A 16,548-nucleotide genomic window follows, 5' to 3' on the forward strand; every position below is an offset into this window, starting at 1 on the left:
TCAATTTTTGTTTTCCTATCAGCCTTTTTCACTATCCAGCTTTTTTTTTTTTGCATTTGTTCATAGTAATTGGGAATATGAGAATGTGGATGATCCCAGCCTTGGTCTCTAATCACACATCTTTGCTCTTAATGATCTTTCCTAATTCGTCTATTGCTGCCCTTCAAGTCTCAGCTGTCTCTTGATTCTTGCATTTCTCTGAATGTTTGTGTATCCCAGCCCCCAAATTCTTATGTTGAAATCCTACCTCTCAAGGTAATGGCATTAGGAGGTGGGGCCTTTGGGAGGTGATTAAGTCATGAGGGTGGAGCCCCCATGAATGTGATTAGTGCCTTTTTATAAAAGAGACCCCAGAGAGACCGCTCACACTTTCCACAATGTGAGGGCACAGCAGAAAAGTGCTATCTACCTGCGTGCATCCTGATTTTGGATTTCCCAGCGCCTAGAACCATGAGAAGCAACTTTCTCTTGTTTAAAAGCTAAAAGTTTATGGCATTTTGTTATAGCAGCCCAAATGAACTAAGATAGATGGTGTTTCAGATCTTTTTTGTTGTTTATTTTAAGGGATGCTGAAACATCTAGATTTTTATAGAGAAATTTACCTTTGATTGTAGGCTTTTAATTTTGAAACCATCTCAAACTTATAGAAAAGCTGTAAAAATAATGTGAAGAATTACCCTTTACCTTTTACCACATTCAAATTTTGCCAGCTGTCCTAATAATGTTCTTTCTAACAAAAGGATCCAGTCCAGGATCACCTGTTAAATGTCGTTGTCATGTCTCTTTTGGTCTCCTTCAGTCTGGAACAGTTCCTCAGTCTTTCCTTGGTTTTTGTGATCTTAGTATTTTTTAAGATTACAGGCCAGTCATTTTGTAGAAAGTCCCTCAATTTGGGTTTGTCCAATATTTTCTTATGATTAGACTCAGGTTATGTATTGTTGGCCATGATGCCACCGAAGTGATGCTGTGTTCTCATTGCGTTATATCTGATGGCACATAATAACTCGTGGTGTTTGACCACTTGATTAAGATGGTGTCCGCCAGACTTCTTCATTGTTAACTTAATTTCCCCTCTGTAATTAATAAGTATCTTTTGAGAAGATACTTAAGACCATGTAAAATTTTGTTCCTCATCTCATTTTCACCTAATAATTTTAATAGTCCCTTGGTGCTTCTTGCCTGAACGAATTGTTACTATGATGGTGGCCAAATGATGACTCTCTAATTCCATCATTTTTTAAAAACTTTTATTATTTGGTATTTTACTCCAAGAAAGAGCTTTTTCTTCTTTCCATTTATTCATTTATTCATATGTATCAACATGGACTCAAAGATTCCTATTTTATTTAATGAGTTACAATTTTTTACTGTCGTGATTTATTTTGGTGCCCAGATTGTCCCAGATTTGCCCCTTAAAACTGGCTTTTGTGTCCTTTTGACATGTTCCCTTATTCTTTGAGCACAAGATGTTTCAGGCCCATCTTGTTCTTTCTCTGTCTCAGCCCTGGAATCAACCATTTTCTCTAAGGAGCCCTGGTTGGCTTTCATGGAGAGTAGTATTTAGGAGTCATGATCTGGGCGCTAGGTATGCTTGGTGCTCTGGGGTGTCTCTGCCCTTAGGTCCTCACAGTGGACAGACCTAGGAAATACGGGTCTGTGTATACATTCACGTACACATACACACATTTACATCTGTATTCTGTCTACAGCTGACTATATCTATGTACAGAGTGGGGCAAAAGTAGGTTTACAGTTGTGAGTACACAAAACACAGTTTATTCTTGTATTATTTTCCATACAAACAGCTATAAAGCTACTTTTGCCCCACCCTGTATTGAAAAGCAGGAGTTCATACTCTTCCTTCCAATTCTCGTTCAGAACTACAAGGTTTATTCTAGCTTTCCTCCTTTTTAAAAAATTTCTCCAACAATGAGAAATCTGACTCCCGTTATTTTCAACAAATTTTTTTATTTGGTTACTCATTTCTCTTGTGTGTAGCCACTCTCCTGACCTCCCTAGTTACTGCCTCACTCACACGCGCTCCTTGTGTGGATCTGACCCCTGTGGGGCCACCTGGGTTACTCTGCTTAGGTAACCTCCTCGTACTGGCTCTGGGCTGCCTTCCCGTCCTGTCCACTGACTTCCTCACCTGAGCCCTGGCGCCACTAGGCTGCAGAGAGGAAAGTCTGATTTTTAAAAGTGGGCCACATGATCCAAATTTAAGGGGAAAAAGTCCTTTGCAGGTGAATCAGAACTTGATTCTTGTGCCAGATGTGAGACTAATGGAACCACTGGTCTAGCTAATAAGAGGGAAATGTTGCAAATGGTGATCAGAGATGAATATGGTCTGTAATATGGATTTTAGTGAGAACTGTTAGATCTTCCTGGGTCAGGAGGAAAGATGAGCATATACACCTGCCTTCCTTCTACACAGTCTCCTAATATCCCACCGGGCTCGGTGAATAAAGAATGCACCACTTTTGTCCTTTTGAGTAACTTTTCCATTGAGCTTACATTTTTTTTTTGTTTTCTTCCAATTTGTACTTCTTACCACTTCTCACACTCCATAAAAGCCCACTCTGATGTTAATAATGTTGTTCTTGCTGGGGTTCAGAATGTAAATTCCCCAGAAAAAAGGAAGATTAGGAAGAAGAAAACTTATTTTTGAGAGATGCAGTCCAATGGAAGCAAGGAGCGTAGGAATGACAGATGTGTTGGGTTACCACCAGGGTTTTTCTTTTTTCTTTTCTTTTTTTTATGTTGTTGACAAAATTAGATCAGATACCACATTTAGGAGAGATGAAAAACCTTTCTGTGAAGCATAACATTTCCACTCCCTCTAAAATCATTATTCTTTTGTGGGGGGAGAGGGGCAGGAGGTATGTCACTGTGAGGTAATGTCTGGGAGAGGCAGGCAGCCTCGGGGGTCAGCATGGGCCCCCTTGGCATTTTACAAGAATGTAGAAAATGACTGTCTCCCACTTGCTTGAAGAAAGTCTGTAGAAGAAGACGGGTATATATAGGCAAGGTTTACTCACCATGGAGTGACATGGCTAGGAGTTAGGTGATTACTAGAAGTTTCTGGAAATTGAGATTCCTCTACGTATAGACTTAATACTCATCCAGCTCTTGCGCCTTAGCCATTCATGCCTGATCATCATTTTCCCTTTGTCTTCATCCTTCTCCCTGGCCTTGTGTTCGTTTATTTTAGGTTTTTGTTGTTGTTGTTTGTGCTTTTCTTTGTTTGGCTCATGTATTTCTAGTATGGGGGTTAGGGAGTGGATACAGTGGGTGGGTGGGTGAGAAGAAATAGACAAGGAAAAATTTTAAATGCTGCCCTTTAATGTGGTAAAAATGTATGTTGACTCTATAGTCTGAGTGAGCATGTGTAAATAATTTGTAAATCATATGAAAATAAACTTGTGGACTTCTAGGATGTTTTTTTCACACACTTGGATGTGCCTCTTGGGAAAACCACTTGAGTGAAGGGTGATACGGTCACAGTGGTATGTAAACAGGGGTTGATATTTACCATAACTGTTCGACTCAAGTGTCCTTTTGTTGATGTTGAGCATCCCTGGAAAGTTTTCTCTTTCCCTGGTTACTTCCTTCAGCGGCACATATATTTTACATTTTGGTCTTCTTTTGACAGTAGTCCAGGATATCAAATTGCTTCCCTGTTTTCAGTGGGCTCCATGTTAAATCTCTCTGTCTTTTGCCTTCGTTCCAAATTCAGAAATTAATCTCCTGCACTCTGCTCCTATTTATGCTATTCTGCGGTCTTAGACTTTGTCTACTGTTAATGCTGACATTAATGTTTTCTTGAAATGAACTTTATAGATCAATTTTGTTGTTTCTTTGGCTATGAGTCCTAAGTCTATATATTGTCAAGCTGTCCTTTTTATTGTTTTTGCTTAATGTTGCCCACAGATGCTGTAGCACCAGGCACTCAGTTTCTTGACCAGCTAATGTCTCATTATCCACAGCATTCTATACACAGTTTCCCAGGTTGTGAATAACAATTTTCACTTTTAATCCTTCCTGTTGGTCTAAGTTGCTGGATAAGAGAAGCATCTTGTGGTTAAGAACATGGATTTTGGAAGTCAGTGTGATTTTGGGCAAGTTACTTAAGTCTTTCTAGGTCACATTTTAATTTTGTTACCTATTTTTAAAAAATTATATATAATGTTACCTACTTCAGAGAATTGTTTTAAGGATTGAATTAAATGTGATATTATATATGAAACACTTAACATGGGAGTTGGCACTCAGTGTTTATTAATGATGTCACTGTCTTTTTATTAAACTCTCCTTCATCCTGAGTTCTAGCTTTTATTTCCTTCAAACCCTGTTCCTGGCATTTAACCTGTGTTCTTTCTATCAGGTTTGCAACTGTGCGATATGACCAGGGGGCCAAGAACATTCGGAACCAGTTCATGCACCTGACAAACTACAGTGTGAATAAGAAGAGTGGAGACTATGTCAGGTATAGTCTGAGGCAGGAGCCAGAGGAGCTGGTGTCAGATGGGGGTGTTGAAGAAGTAGAAATTCAGTTGTTGCACTGGAGGCAAACTCTGTATTTACATCCATGTAGCTCATGAAAAGCTATCAGTCATTTAACACAGTTGTGAGTCATATCTCCCGCTGCTTCTCCGTGGCTTACCCCCTTACAGCCTCACCTTTCTCTTCCAAAACTGGTCTTCCCAAATTTCATCTTCCTCATTGTTTTGCCCCACTTGACTTAGAGGTAGGAATTTTTTTTTGAATCCTCACCTTAGGATATAGTTAACTAATTTTAGAGAGAGAAGAAGGGGCAGGGGTGAGAGAGAAACATCGGTTGGTTGTCTCCTATATGTGCCCCAACCAGGGATTAAACCTGCAACCTAGATATGTGCCCTGACTGGGAATGGAACCCACCACCTATTGGTGTACGGGGTGATGCTCCAACCAACGGAGCCACCCTGCCAGGGCTAGGGGTGGGAACTTCATATGCACCTGAAACTTTTTAGAAATCAAGACATGAGGTCGTTTCAGCACTTGGCAAAATGTATCAAAAGCTTTAAAACTGTTTGTACCCTTTGACCCAGCAATTCTGTTTCTAGGAACTTAGCCTTAAGAAGTGATGAAGAATGTGCGTACAAGATCATAGACAAGAATGGTCATGATTGTACATTGTCAGGTGCAGACAGTAGGTTACCAGACTCTACATGCAGTTAATTTCTTTTTTGAACATATATGATAAGTAAAGTTGTTTACTTTGCTTAAGGGAGGGAGAAGAAAACTAGAAAAGATGTATACTAAAATGTTAAAAGTTCTTAACTGAAGTGGATAGGATTATGGATGGGTGATTTCTATTTTCTTCTTGGAATATCTATGTATTTCCTAAAATTTTCTAAAGTAAATGCTTGTGTGATCAGGAGGGGAAAAATTTAGGAATAAATTAAATGAAGAAAGAAATGAGGCCATCTCAGAAAAGGATTCAGTGGAAGGGAATACTAGCCCAGCTTGTGGAAATATTCTTTCTGCTCTATTTTCTTTAAATCTGATAATTTTTCCAGAAAGTGGGAAAATGAAAAAGAAACTCAAACAGTTACACTCTACTCAGACTGAAAATGAGTGCCTAGAAAGTCCAAGGAAAGAAAGAAATGAAGGGAAAGAGGGATCTGGAAGTGATGGCATGGTTGCTAAAGCTATATAGATTTCATTGAGTATCCTGTGACCAGTATTAGTAATTGGTTGAAGATATATCTTTCACTTTAAAAAAATATATATTTTATTTGTTTGTTTTTAGAGAGAGGGGAAAGGAGGGTGAAAGAGATGGAGAGAAACATCAATGCATGAGATATATAGCCATTGGTTGCCTCTTGCTCACCCCCAACTGGGGATCCGGCCCTCAACCCAACCCAGGCATGTGCCCTGACTGGGAATCAAACTGGTGATCTTTCAGTGTGCAGGCCAGCACGTAATTCATTGAGCCACACCAGCCAGGGCTATATCCTTCATTTTGAAGACGAGCAAAGAGGCAACTGGTGGGTAGTGGGGTGCTGGTAGGGAATGAGGGGGCAGGTGCAAAACACAAGTTCCGGATTGCAAGACCCAGCAGTCTCAGGCGTCTCCCTGGTGTGCCACTTTGCTGCTATGGTGGTGGTGGACTTCATCGCTTTTGTTGTGGCTCAGGGCATCGTCCCTACAGTGATAGATCAAAAGATGTCTTTAAAAAGTTATGCCTGCCACCAGCGAGGAGGGAGTTTGCTTCAGATGGTAAAGTGGTTCTGTGCTTGGTTAGCTCACTAAAATACTACACTGTTATCTCACTCATCCATCCAGACTCAGTTTTGGTCTGAAAATGGTATCGGAGGTTGTGTTGTGCGCTCATGTGACATTTACCTCAAAAGCGAGGTTTTCACTTCAAACATTTCTATCTGTTAATGTAATCATACTTACACTTGTTTACATTCTTTCACACATTTCTTTCACTTTTTGATGATGCCTAATTGTTTGGTAAGGAAGAATTAGCCACCTCCTCCCCTATACCCCTCAATAAAGCAAGCTATATGCATTTTCATTTCAGTGGTAGAAGCTGGTATAAAGGGATATATATGAAGTCTGTCTGGAAAAAGACCAGCTATTGTTAATATAACGAGAGCGGTTTGACCAACATCCGGGTAACCTGGTAGTCGAGGAGAGTAGAATGGAATACATATGCACGAACAATACTAACTTCACTGTACTAGTCAGTGGGGGTGGTAGACACCGTTGAGTGAGCATGTGTACTGTGTGGCCATTGCATTCAAAATGACTTGAGCAAGGAGAGCAACAAATCTGCATCAAATTTTGTGTTAAGCTTGAACATTTCTCTGGGGTAACTATTCAGATGATTCAGAAGTCCACAGCTGTGGGCAATGGGTGACTGGCAGCTTTACCACAACAACACACCCGCTCATGCATCACGTCTCATGCAGTGTTTTGGCAAAAATCAAATCACCCAGGTGACTCAGATCTGCTACAGCCCAGATTTGGCCCCTACGACTTCTGGCTTTTCCCAAAACTGAAATCACTTTTGAAAGGAAAGAGATTTCAGACCATTGATAAAATTCAGGAAAATACGATGAGGCAGCTGATGGCAATTGGGAGAACTGTGTGAGGTCCCAAGATGTCTACTTTGAAGAGGACTAAGGCGTCATTATCCTATGCACAATATTTCTTGGATCTTGTATCTTCTTCAAGAAATGTCTCTTTTTCATAGTACATGGCTGGATACTTTATGGACAGACCTTGAATGACAAAAAAGGTTTAAGAAATAGTGGGTGAGGTGAAAGTCAGTAAAGGGAATGATTTTCTAAAGATTTAAAAGGACAAGAAAGCTATTTGTAAAAACAAAAAAGTTTCTACAGCCAGGCCTACTTGCATATGTGACCTTGCTCCATTATTTTATCTTAGTTGTGATGATCCAGAAGTGGAGGATTATGGGAACAAATGGAGCATGAGTGCTATGCTTAGGTATCTGAAACAAGAAGGCAGAGATACAGCTGGTGAGTACCAGGCCTGTTTTCTTTTTGATTTTGTATAACTTGACCATTGTTTCTCAGCAGCGGTCATTCTCTCTAATTCTAACCCATTCTTGATGTCAATTTTTCCTGCTCTTTATGAGACGGAGAAAAAGCTTTCCATGACCTACGAAGTCTCCTTTCTTGTTTCTAGTTTGAAAGGCATAGCTTTTCCTTTTAATCTTCAGTGAATGTATCCTTTGTGAATGTTGAACTGCTGACTAAAATACTGTCAGCTTTTTGAATAATTTTTCTCCGTATTGACCCTGAGTTCAGATTTTTCTAAGTTACCCTCTCTCATTCATGTTGCTAAATCGGAGAGTGGACAGTGTCGAGTGTGTGTCGAGGGCTTGCGATCAAAACGGACACCAGCGCTGAGCATTGAGCAGAACCGGGAACTGTGCCACAAGGCCTGTCAGTCCACAAAGGGAAGGGTCGTAGAAGAGAGAGGAGTAAGGTGGCTTGTTCATTCTGTGTCCTTTGTCAGAGGAGGTCAGCTTTTGTGTTGCTCTGTTCACAGCTGTGCCTTCTCCCATGGCACCCATTTGCAAGCCCGCCACGTAGAGACTTTTCTGAATGGGCACACATGCTTTTACATTACATGGTGTTGGAATCCAGTCTTTCTAATCCATGCATTGTAGTGTTTCTTCTTTTTTTGTAGCGTTGATGGCCCATGTCGAAGACCTGATTATTAAGACTGTAATCTCAGCTGAACTAGCGATTGCTACAGCCTGTAAGACCTTTGTTCCTCACCGCAGCAGTTGTTTTGGTAAGGAGACTCAAGAAGTGTCAAGTGTTTTGTGGAAAAGGGGCCTGGGAAGTTGGGATGGAACCCTGGGGTAGAGAGGTTTAGTGATTCTAAAGGATACAGGAGTAAGGTTTGTGGTGGATTTTTATTTCTTCTAAGCTCATGTGACGATCCTACAGAGAGGCCAGTGGTGAGCTTAGCTGGAGGTCCCCTGAGAACTGACTAGCCTTCTGTGTGGGAAGCAGGGATTGGAACTAAAGTATGGGTCTCTTTGTCAGAACGCAATCAGAAAAAATCTGCCACAGAATGTACAGGAATCCAGCTCTAACAAATATATTCCAGAGCTCTTTGGCAGCCAGATTGGGAACTGTTCCAAGGAGCTCTGGCTGGTACCAGTATGTGCTTTCTTCCATTTTCCGATGACTCCTTTTTGTTTTAGTCTTCTCTCTAGTGGGTTCCTCCCTCTCCCCTCCTCTTCTTTATTTTCTTCCTCTTCCGCCTCTCTTCCTCTTCTCTGCCACTCCTAACTCCCTCATTGCACAGACAGAGAAGGAATAGACAGTCCACAATTAGTGGATCAGGAAGCCTGCTGCCCACTGACCCACTAGCTGTGACGATAGTGTTTGCTTCCTCTGTGGATGTGAACTCATTACTGACTGCCAGTAAAGTCACATAGCCTTTCAGCAGATGTTAGACTTTGTTTGTAAAACACACGAGGGTCATTGATGGGGGGATAATTAAAGTAGTACTCAATTTTTTTGTTTTTTTAATAACTAGACATTATAGTTCTTGATCTCTTTAATGGATTATTATAACAATTTGTACTTTAGTGACACTAAACAAAGCAAAGTGTTAAGACTGAATAGAAGATGGTAAATAGACCAGGACATAAAAGTATATACAAAAAGAGGAGAGTGTGATATCTTTTTTAAATGCAAATATGTTCATGTCTTCTAAAACCCTAAATGGCTTCTTAGTTTTAGTCATAAACAGAAACTTGATATAACTTCAAGCTTTTAAGGACCTGACCCTAGCTGACTTCTCTAGAATTCTATTTCTCCTCTTATACCTTATAATCCAACTAGACCACTGATTACTCCATGGCTTTGTAACTCTGTGTAAGTTCTACTCTTGGTTAGGAAATTCTCCTTCTGTCTGACTTGCATATTCTAAGGCTCAGTTGACATTGCATCCTTTAGGAATCCTTGTCTAATAGAGTGCCCTGTTGTGTCTCCTCTCCCATGCTCTTGTGTACTTGTTCCAATATACTCCTGTCCTATTGTATTGTGGTGTTTTGTTCACACATATACCTCCCCAGTAGTCTCTGAGCTTACCTTTGTGGATTCTTAGTAGTCACTGTCCGCCCTGCCCCCTTGCTGTATTTCTGCCAAAGCAAACCTTTCACCATCTCCCTGGACCTCCAGATCCTTTCCTAACCCTTTGCCTTTGTGCCTGCTTTATCCTGTGTCTGAAATACTTTTCTCAAGTTAGTTTACCTAGCAGATTATGACATCTTCCAAGATGAAGGCAAGTATCACTTCTTTGGGGAAGTTTTTCCTAAGTTTTCCATTCAGAGTTAGCTTCCCCACCCCCAGTGCTCTGTTCATAATCTGCGGTGGTCCCTGCATGTTGTCTGGTACCCATTTATGTGTCTGTCCCCACACTGGACCAGAAGCTCTTTGATTCTGCCCCTCCCAACCATAGCATTTTTTGCTGGTAGAGGATGTTTAAGAAATACTTGTTGAGTGACTGATTTGTACTTGTTTCAGTGGCCTCTTGGTGGCCTGGCAGTAGGCTTCACAAAAAATCTGGCTTGGTAGGGGTCTAGAGCTCTTAGAATCATTGTGAACTGTTTGAGGAGGGGGCGTGGGGAATATAACTCCAACTTCAAATACCTTACTAGATTAAAAATAAATCAATAAAAGTTTTTATTTCCACATCTACTTGGCTCTTATGTGAGGGTAAATTTCTTGATGTAAAAACCTTTGTTCTAGAAATCATCGCAAGCTTTTCTATTTTGTTTTGTTTGATTGCCTTTTGGAAGCTTAAGAATTTCTTAAACTTTTACGACAGTTGCAGTTCTGATGTGACATAAGACGTGTCTTTCTCCGATTCAGTGAAATACCCCTGGGTTCATGACATTGGCCATGGGACTCCTTCCTCCCAGCCCCTGTTCGTGTTCAGTTTTAATAAACTGAGTGCATCTGGAGTTTTTTAAGTTGTTGACTGTCTTCTTGGCTTTTGTGGTTCTAATTCCACTTCCTGTCAGCCCTGGGATTTTGTGTGCTTCGTTAATCTCCCCCCATCAGATGTGATTTTGTAAACGTGTGTATATTTGTGTGAATCTCTTTGCCTCCCACTGATTCATACCCTCCCCCTGGGGTTTAAGTTACAAGGAATAAGCTGGTTTCATTTCATTTCTTTTCTTTTCATTTTCATTTGTTTTAGAGTAAACAGGACTTGAGAGCTTCCCAGAGAATTTGGCTTGAATGGAACATTGGTGCTTTTAGGGGAAGCCAGCAGTCCAGCAATGGAGTTCACTATACTCTTTTGGTTGCTGTTTCTGCCCTTCCACAGTCCGGATCCTTGCCAGGAGCACCCATTACTATTTAGGTGTTGCTGTCCTGTAATTGCTTTCTCACCCTCCCATCTCTAATGTCCAACTCTGTTTCCAGATACCTTCGGTATTCCCATTCATTTGTTTATTTATGCATTGAGCTTTTTTGCTTGTTTGTTTCAGCTTCTGCTGTGTGCAAGGCATAGATTATAAGAGTTTGTTCTTGTCAAAGCAAATTTTACATGGGACGATATATACATGTACCTGCATTGTATTGTTAGTATTTAAATGTGGACTTAGAAACCATCAAGAACTACCCAAAACTTAGCCATTTAATATTTTTTTCATAGATTTGGACATCTGGAAAGGACGTCAGAGAATAATTAGTCTGTATAAAGAAATTGAGATTCTGACAAATTGATACTCTTCATGTTCTAGAGTTAGTGAGTGAAAGGACTTGAATGAAAGAGACTCAGCTTGGAGAAAGGGCTTGGAAGATAGATTTTGGCAATCACGTCATCTTGATCATAGATCTCTTAGTTTATAGAACTTTTGATGCCTCTCCCAATAAAACAGATTTTTGACAATCTAATTTTTACTGCCTTCAAGATTGTGAAAAAGCTCTGACCTGTTGGGCTCAGAAGGGCATGGCCCCACCAAACAAAAGGTCACGGGTTCAATTCCCAGTCAGGGCACATGCCTGGGTTGCGGGCTTGGTTCCCTGGTTGGGGCACTTACAAGAAGCAACTAATCGATATTTCTCTCCCTCTCTTTCTCTTTCCCTTCCTCTCTCTCTAAAAATAAAATAAATAAAATCTTTTTTAAAAAAAGATTGTGAAAACGTGGCATTATGTGAAATACATGCTTAAACAGCAACTCTTTAAATATGCTTAGGAAATTGGCACTGTGAGATAGCTGGCTATGAGCTAGCTTTTTTGACCAGTTGGACAAAAACAGCCAAAACCAACAGGATGTTAGCTGTTTTCTAAAGATGCTGCTGCTGACAAGTGGTTTTATTTATGTGTGAGAAGACGGCTGGAGCGACAGGCTGTGACCTTGTTCCTCTCCAGCCTGGAATCATGTGAACCAGCCGTCATGCCACTTGTGAAATTGATGAGCCTGGCTTTGTTTAGGTCAGAGACCGGTGACATCTTTGCTCTGGACAAACCATGCTCAGTATGCCTCCCTTTGTTGGATGAATGCTGGTTTGGCCTTTCATTGCTGTTGTTCTAGACCATGCCACAGAGTACGCTGACATTCTTAAAGGGAGAACGTCCATACATCTTTGTTAAAGGAATGAAAGTGGGCAGTGTGCATTCCCCAACAGTGTAAACTGCCTGCCCAACAACACCCACCAAATAATGAAAGTCACCAAAGAGTTCACTTTTTGAGCTAGTCTTCTTTTCTGGTTCATCCCATGCTCCTAGTTAGATGGGAAGGGACTAAGTAGGGAGTACCTACTGTTGGTCAGGCACTCTTCATTGGTTTCTTCCTTTAGTTCTCTTTACAGTTTGTATTGATCACTCATGTTAATAGACAAGGAGAAAAAGATTCAGAGAAGTTAAATAATTGGCCCTAGGTGATGTAGTTAATAAACGGCAAAGCCACAGTGGAGAGGCAGGTCTTCCTAGCTCTTTCTCCACCCACATAAAGACAAGTTCTGATGTGTCCAGCCACTTGTGATACTCCCCATATCCTGGATTCTCCTTCTGCTCTCCTGTAACTGAGTCTCAGGAAAAATGCTCTCATCCTTTCTAGGATATCAGGCCTGAAAAAGGGCGCTCTTTCTGCTCTAATCAACAGTACTGAGCCCTAGCTACTCCTTCAAATCTACCTTTACATATGGTAGCCAGATACCATACTGATTTATTGGACTAGTTAACAAATTGGCTCTGGGCTTTTTCTTTTATTTAGTTCATTTTCCTGTGGGACCTTGATCTGCTTTTTTCTAAATTCTCCTTCTGGACCCCAGATAAAGATTTCCTCCTTAGATTTTCAACTCAAATCTAAAGCCAAGGTGAAAAGAATTTCCTTTATACAATAGCATTTGACTGACAGCGAGTACTGGCTAATGTCAGCACTTTCCACAGCCTCAGGGATTACAGCTTCAGCTGGGACTTTCTTTCTGGGGAGGGTTATTGGATTGTTTCCAAAATCAGTGGTGTGGCTTATGTAGTCATCTTTTAGGTCTTGGATGCATTATTATTTTCTGTATCAAATCTTATCCCCCGCCCTTCCTAGATCATCTTTTATCAAGTTTTTCCTTAGTATGTCAAAATCTTAATATGAATTTCTTTTATTTTCTTTATGGTTGGTGGCCTTATAATGAATATTTCAAGTCTTGTGATCAGGATTATTTGGGAAGAGTACCTGCAAATTAATTTTGTCTTTCTCAAAAATAGTACAGTGTTTTTGACTTCAAATTTTCTTTCTTTCTTTTTCTCTTTCCTTTTATTCCCCTGTATTTCTTGATTGCTTCTTATGTTCTTATGGTGCAAACTGTTTGGTGCATAATGATGAAAGGGACATGGCCCCTGCACCTGGGGGATGGGGAGGAGAGACATGGCAGCACAGGTAGCGGAGTGACTCAAGTACCCTGAGAACACATGAGAGTTACCAGCTGTGCCCAGGGGAGCCAGGGAAAGCCATTCCTTGTAGCAGGACTATGTCATGACAGGATGGGGCATTTTTTGAAGTGGTCAGTTCATCATGACTAGATGTAGACTGCCTATGATGGGTGGCAGGGTTAGGGAAATAGATTGGGGCCCAGTTGTGAAGGCCCAATGTGCTTAAATTCATCCGGTAGAAATCAGACAGCCACTGGAGTTTTTTGAGCAGGGGAGCCATAGGATTACTATTATTTTCTTTAACCTGTATCATGATTTGACCCAAAGCTTGGAATGATAGAACTACAGTAAAGGGAATCTGTTCAACGTACTAGAAGTGACTAGTTCTTAATCCTCCAGGAACCAACCTGACATCAGTATCTGTGGCTGACAATCACTCTGTTGCTGACAATCACTGCCATATCTGTTAGATATGTGCCTTAGAAAGGTCATTCTGATGGCCTTGTAGAGAATGCACTTCAGTGGGGAGAGACCAGTGCTAGGGCTATCATTCATAGGTAAGAGGTATGCAGTGATAATATATCCTTACCATGTGACCCAGCAATCCCAGTCACAGGTATTTACCCAAGAAAAATGAAACCATATGTTCTCACAGATACCTGTGCACGAATGTTTTTGGTAGCTTTATTCATAATTACTAAAGATTGAAAGCAACACGGATGCCCATCATCTGTTGAATGGATAAATAAACTGTGATATGTCTATAAAATGGAATACTACTCAGTAGTAAAAGGAATGAACTATATGACTGACACATATAATAACATAGATAACTCTCAAAAGCAAAATGTGAAGTGAAAGAAGCCACTCTCAAAAGGGTAAACGCTGTATGATTCCAATCATTTGACTTTTTGGAAAAAGAAATCAGACCAGTGGATGCTGGTGGGTAAGGAGTGAGGATTGATTACAGATGGGCACAAGGAAACATTTATGACAGAATTGTTTTATGTCTTGATTGTGGTGTTGGTTAAACAACTGTATACATTTGGCAAAACTCATTAAATATACAATTTTAAAGTGTGAGTTTTATTGTATGCTAAATGAAAGAAGCCACACTCAAAAGGGCGTATACAGCATGCTTCTATTTATATGAAACTTTAGAATAGGCAAAACTAACCTGTGGTGGAAGAAATAAGTGTAGTGATTGGGGATGTGACAGGGGAGGCAGGATGTTTACAAGGATGGAACATGAGGGACCTTTCTGGTGTGATGGATGTTTTCTGTGTGATTGATAAAGTGTGGGTTACATGGATGTATCCAATTATAAGAACTCCTCAAATTATATTCTTAAGGTCTGCCCATTTTTTAATGTAAATTATACCTTAAAAATATATATAGAAGGTTGGATTAAAGAGAAATAAAGAGAGACAAGATCTGGTATTGTGTTGGTTTTGGGAGGTGGTAAAGAGTGTTTCCAGCTTTGGAGACTGATGGATGGGGTTACCGTTTTCCAAGGTGAAGAATATGGGAAGCCAAACAGGTTTGGGGGAAAGATAACAAGTTATCTTTTTTCGAGTGTTGAGTACCTGTGGGATATTCTAGGGACGTTGTCCAGAAGGCAGTTGGAATTATGGATTTGGTGTCCAGGAGACACTTGGCTAAAGATGTAGGTCTGAATATCATCATCAAATATTAATTATAGCCATGAGAATACATGGGATCACCCAAGAAGAGAAGTAGAATTGAGGAGGAAAGAGACCTGAGGAAGCCACCCTGAGCAAACCTACGAGTGAATAGCTGGGCAGAAGAGAAGGAATGAAAATGAAGGAGAGGAAGGAGGAGGGGAGTCAGCAGAGGGCGGTGCTCTGGAACCAAGGGACAGGAAAGTTCCAATAAGGAAGGGGCAGGCAACAGTTTCGGATGCTTGGGCTTAGCAGTAAGGTGGTCTTTGGGGGTCGTGGTGAAAAGAGGCAATTATTAGAGAGCAGGAGCAGAAGCAATTTCGTATGGGTTGGGAAGTGAATAGGCATTAAGAAAGCGGAGGCAGCTAAGGGTAGATTGCTTTTTCCAGGAGCCGCATTAAAGAAATCGGGAGGTAAGGGTGCTAGTGTAAAGCAGGAAGTGGAGCCATGCTGCTGCTTACCATTCACTGGGATAACTTTCAAGTGATTGGGGGGTGAAGGAAGTATTTCTCATCAAGGAAAAGCTTCTGAGGAAACATTGTTGATTGAGGTGGTAGCAACAGTCCTTTGAGAACACTTACTGTCCTGTCACAATGAAGACAACACAGTGGAAGAAACAAAGTGGCTCAGAACTGGGAAAGCCCAGCTTGCCTGCAGCCCTTCATGACAGGAACACTGGGAGAGCTCACCCTGTATACAGAGTTCTTCAAATTCTAGACACTGCTGCTAAAACAGACAACGTTAAAAGGTGAGGCAGTTTAGTATTCTTGGTACAAGCTACTGCTTACCTTTTAAAACCTTCAATGTCCACAGAAAAGACCAATCATAAGTGAAAAGGGTTATCAGGACTCTAGTAGCCTGCTAAGGACCCACATTATTTTTCTTAAGCTGAGATGATTATTCTAAGAGAGAAACCTGATACAAATGCTACCTTTTCACCCCATTTCTTTCCCCCAATTCCAGCCTCTTAGCTGAGCTGGGCTTTGCACCATGTTGTAATACTATCACATGCTTATCCCACTCTTAAAGTATAGTAGATCCAAGCCTGGTACGTGTACACGTGTAGTTAGACTCAAAGCTGATTATGACATTGTTTAGCGCTGGTGGGTTTTATTCACCTGTATAAAAATTAAGTTGTCACTGTAGAGGGTGTTTTCTCTCTTTGGGTCATGTTTTTTTTTCTTCCCAGAATGCTGGCTCTCAGCCTTTCAACTGAGATTCTTGGAATTTGCCTCTTAATTTGGGAAATAGTTATGTAAACGTGTTGGCTACTTAAACTTAAAAGTGAGGAGTTGAAATAGTGGGTCTAATTGATTGTGATTCTGATTTTAGTTTGTCTTCATTTGTGGCTGATTCTGCAGACTTGATGAATATGTTGATCCGTCCTTATTCTCAGTCTGTTCCTTATACTATTATCGATAGTATTACTGCTTTATGAAACAGTTGA

General features: G+C 40.7%; 1 protein-coding gene across 11 annotated transcripts in view; it reads left to right on the plus strand.

The window, feature by feature from the left end:
- Positions 1-16,548, plus strand: part of TTLL5 (tubulin tyrosine ligase like 5) — a 257,546-nt gene that overhangs the window by 39,665 nt on the left and 201,333 nt on the right. For 10 of the 11 annotated variants that reach the window (XR_016509864.1, XM_090271203.1, XM_090271204.1 and 7 more), the window contains exons 10-12: positions 4,385-4,486; positions 7,441-7,532; positions 8,209-8,316. Coding sequence is in view for 10 of the 11 variants with exons in the window: in XM_090271203.1 (XP_090127329.1) it covers positions 4,385-4,486; positions 7,441-7,532; positions 8,209-8,316 (302 nt within the window). In the remaining variant the exon portion in view is untranslated. The remainder of the gene's footprint in view (positions 1-4,384; positions 4,487-7,440; positions 7,533-8,208; positions 8,317-16,548) is intronic. The other variant, XM_090271200.1, reaches the window with a different exon arrangement.

This window comes from Furipterus horrens, unplaced genomic scaffold, assembly GCF_987537825.1.
Source record: "Furipterus horrens unplaced genomic scaffold, mFurHor1.1.pri manual_scaffold_3, whole genome shotgun sequence".
Taxonomy (NCBI): Eukaryota; Metazoa; Chordata; class Mammalia; order Chiroptera; family Furipteridae; genus Furipterus; species Furipterus horrens.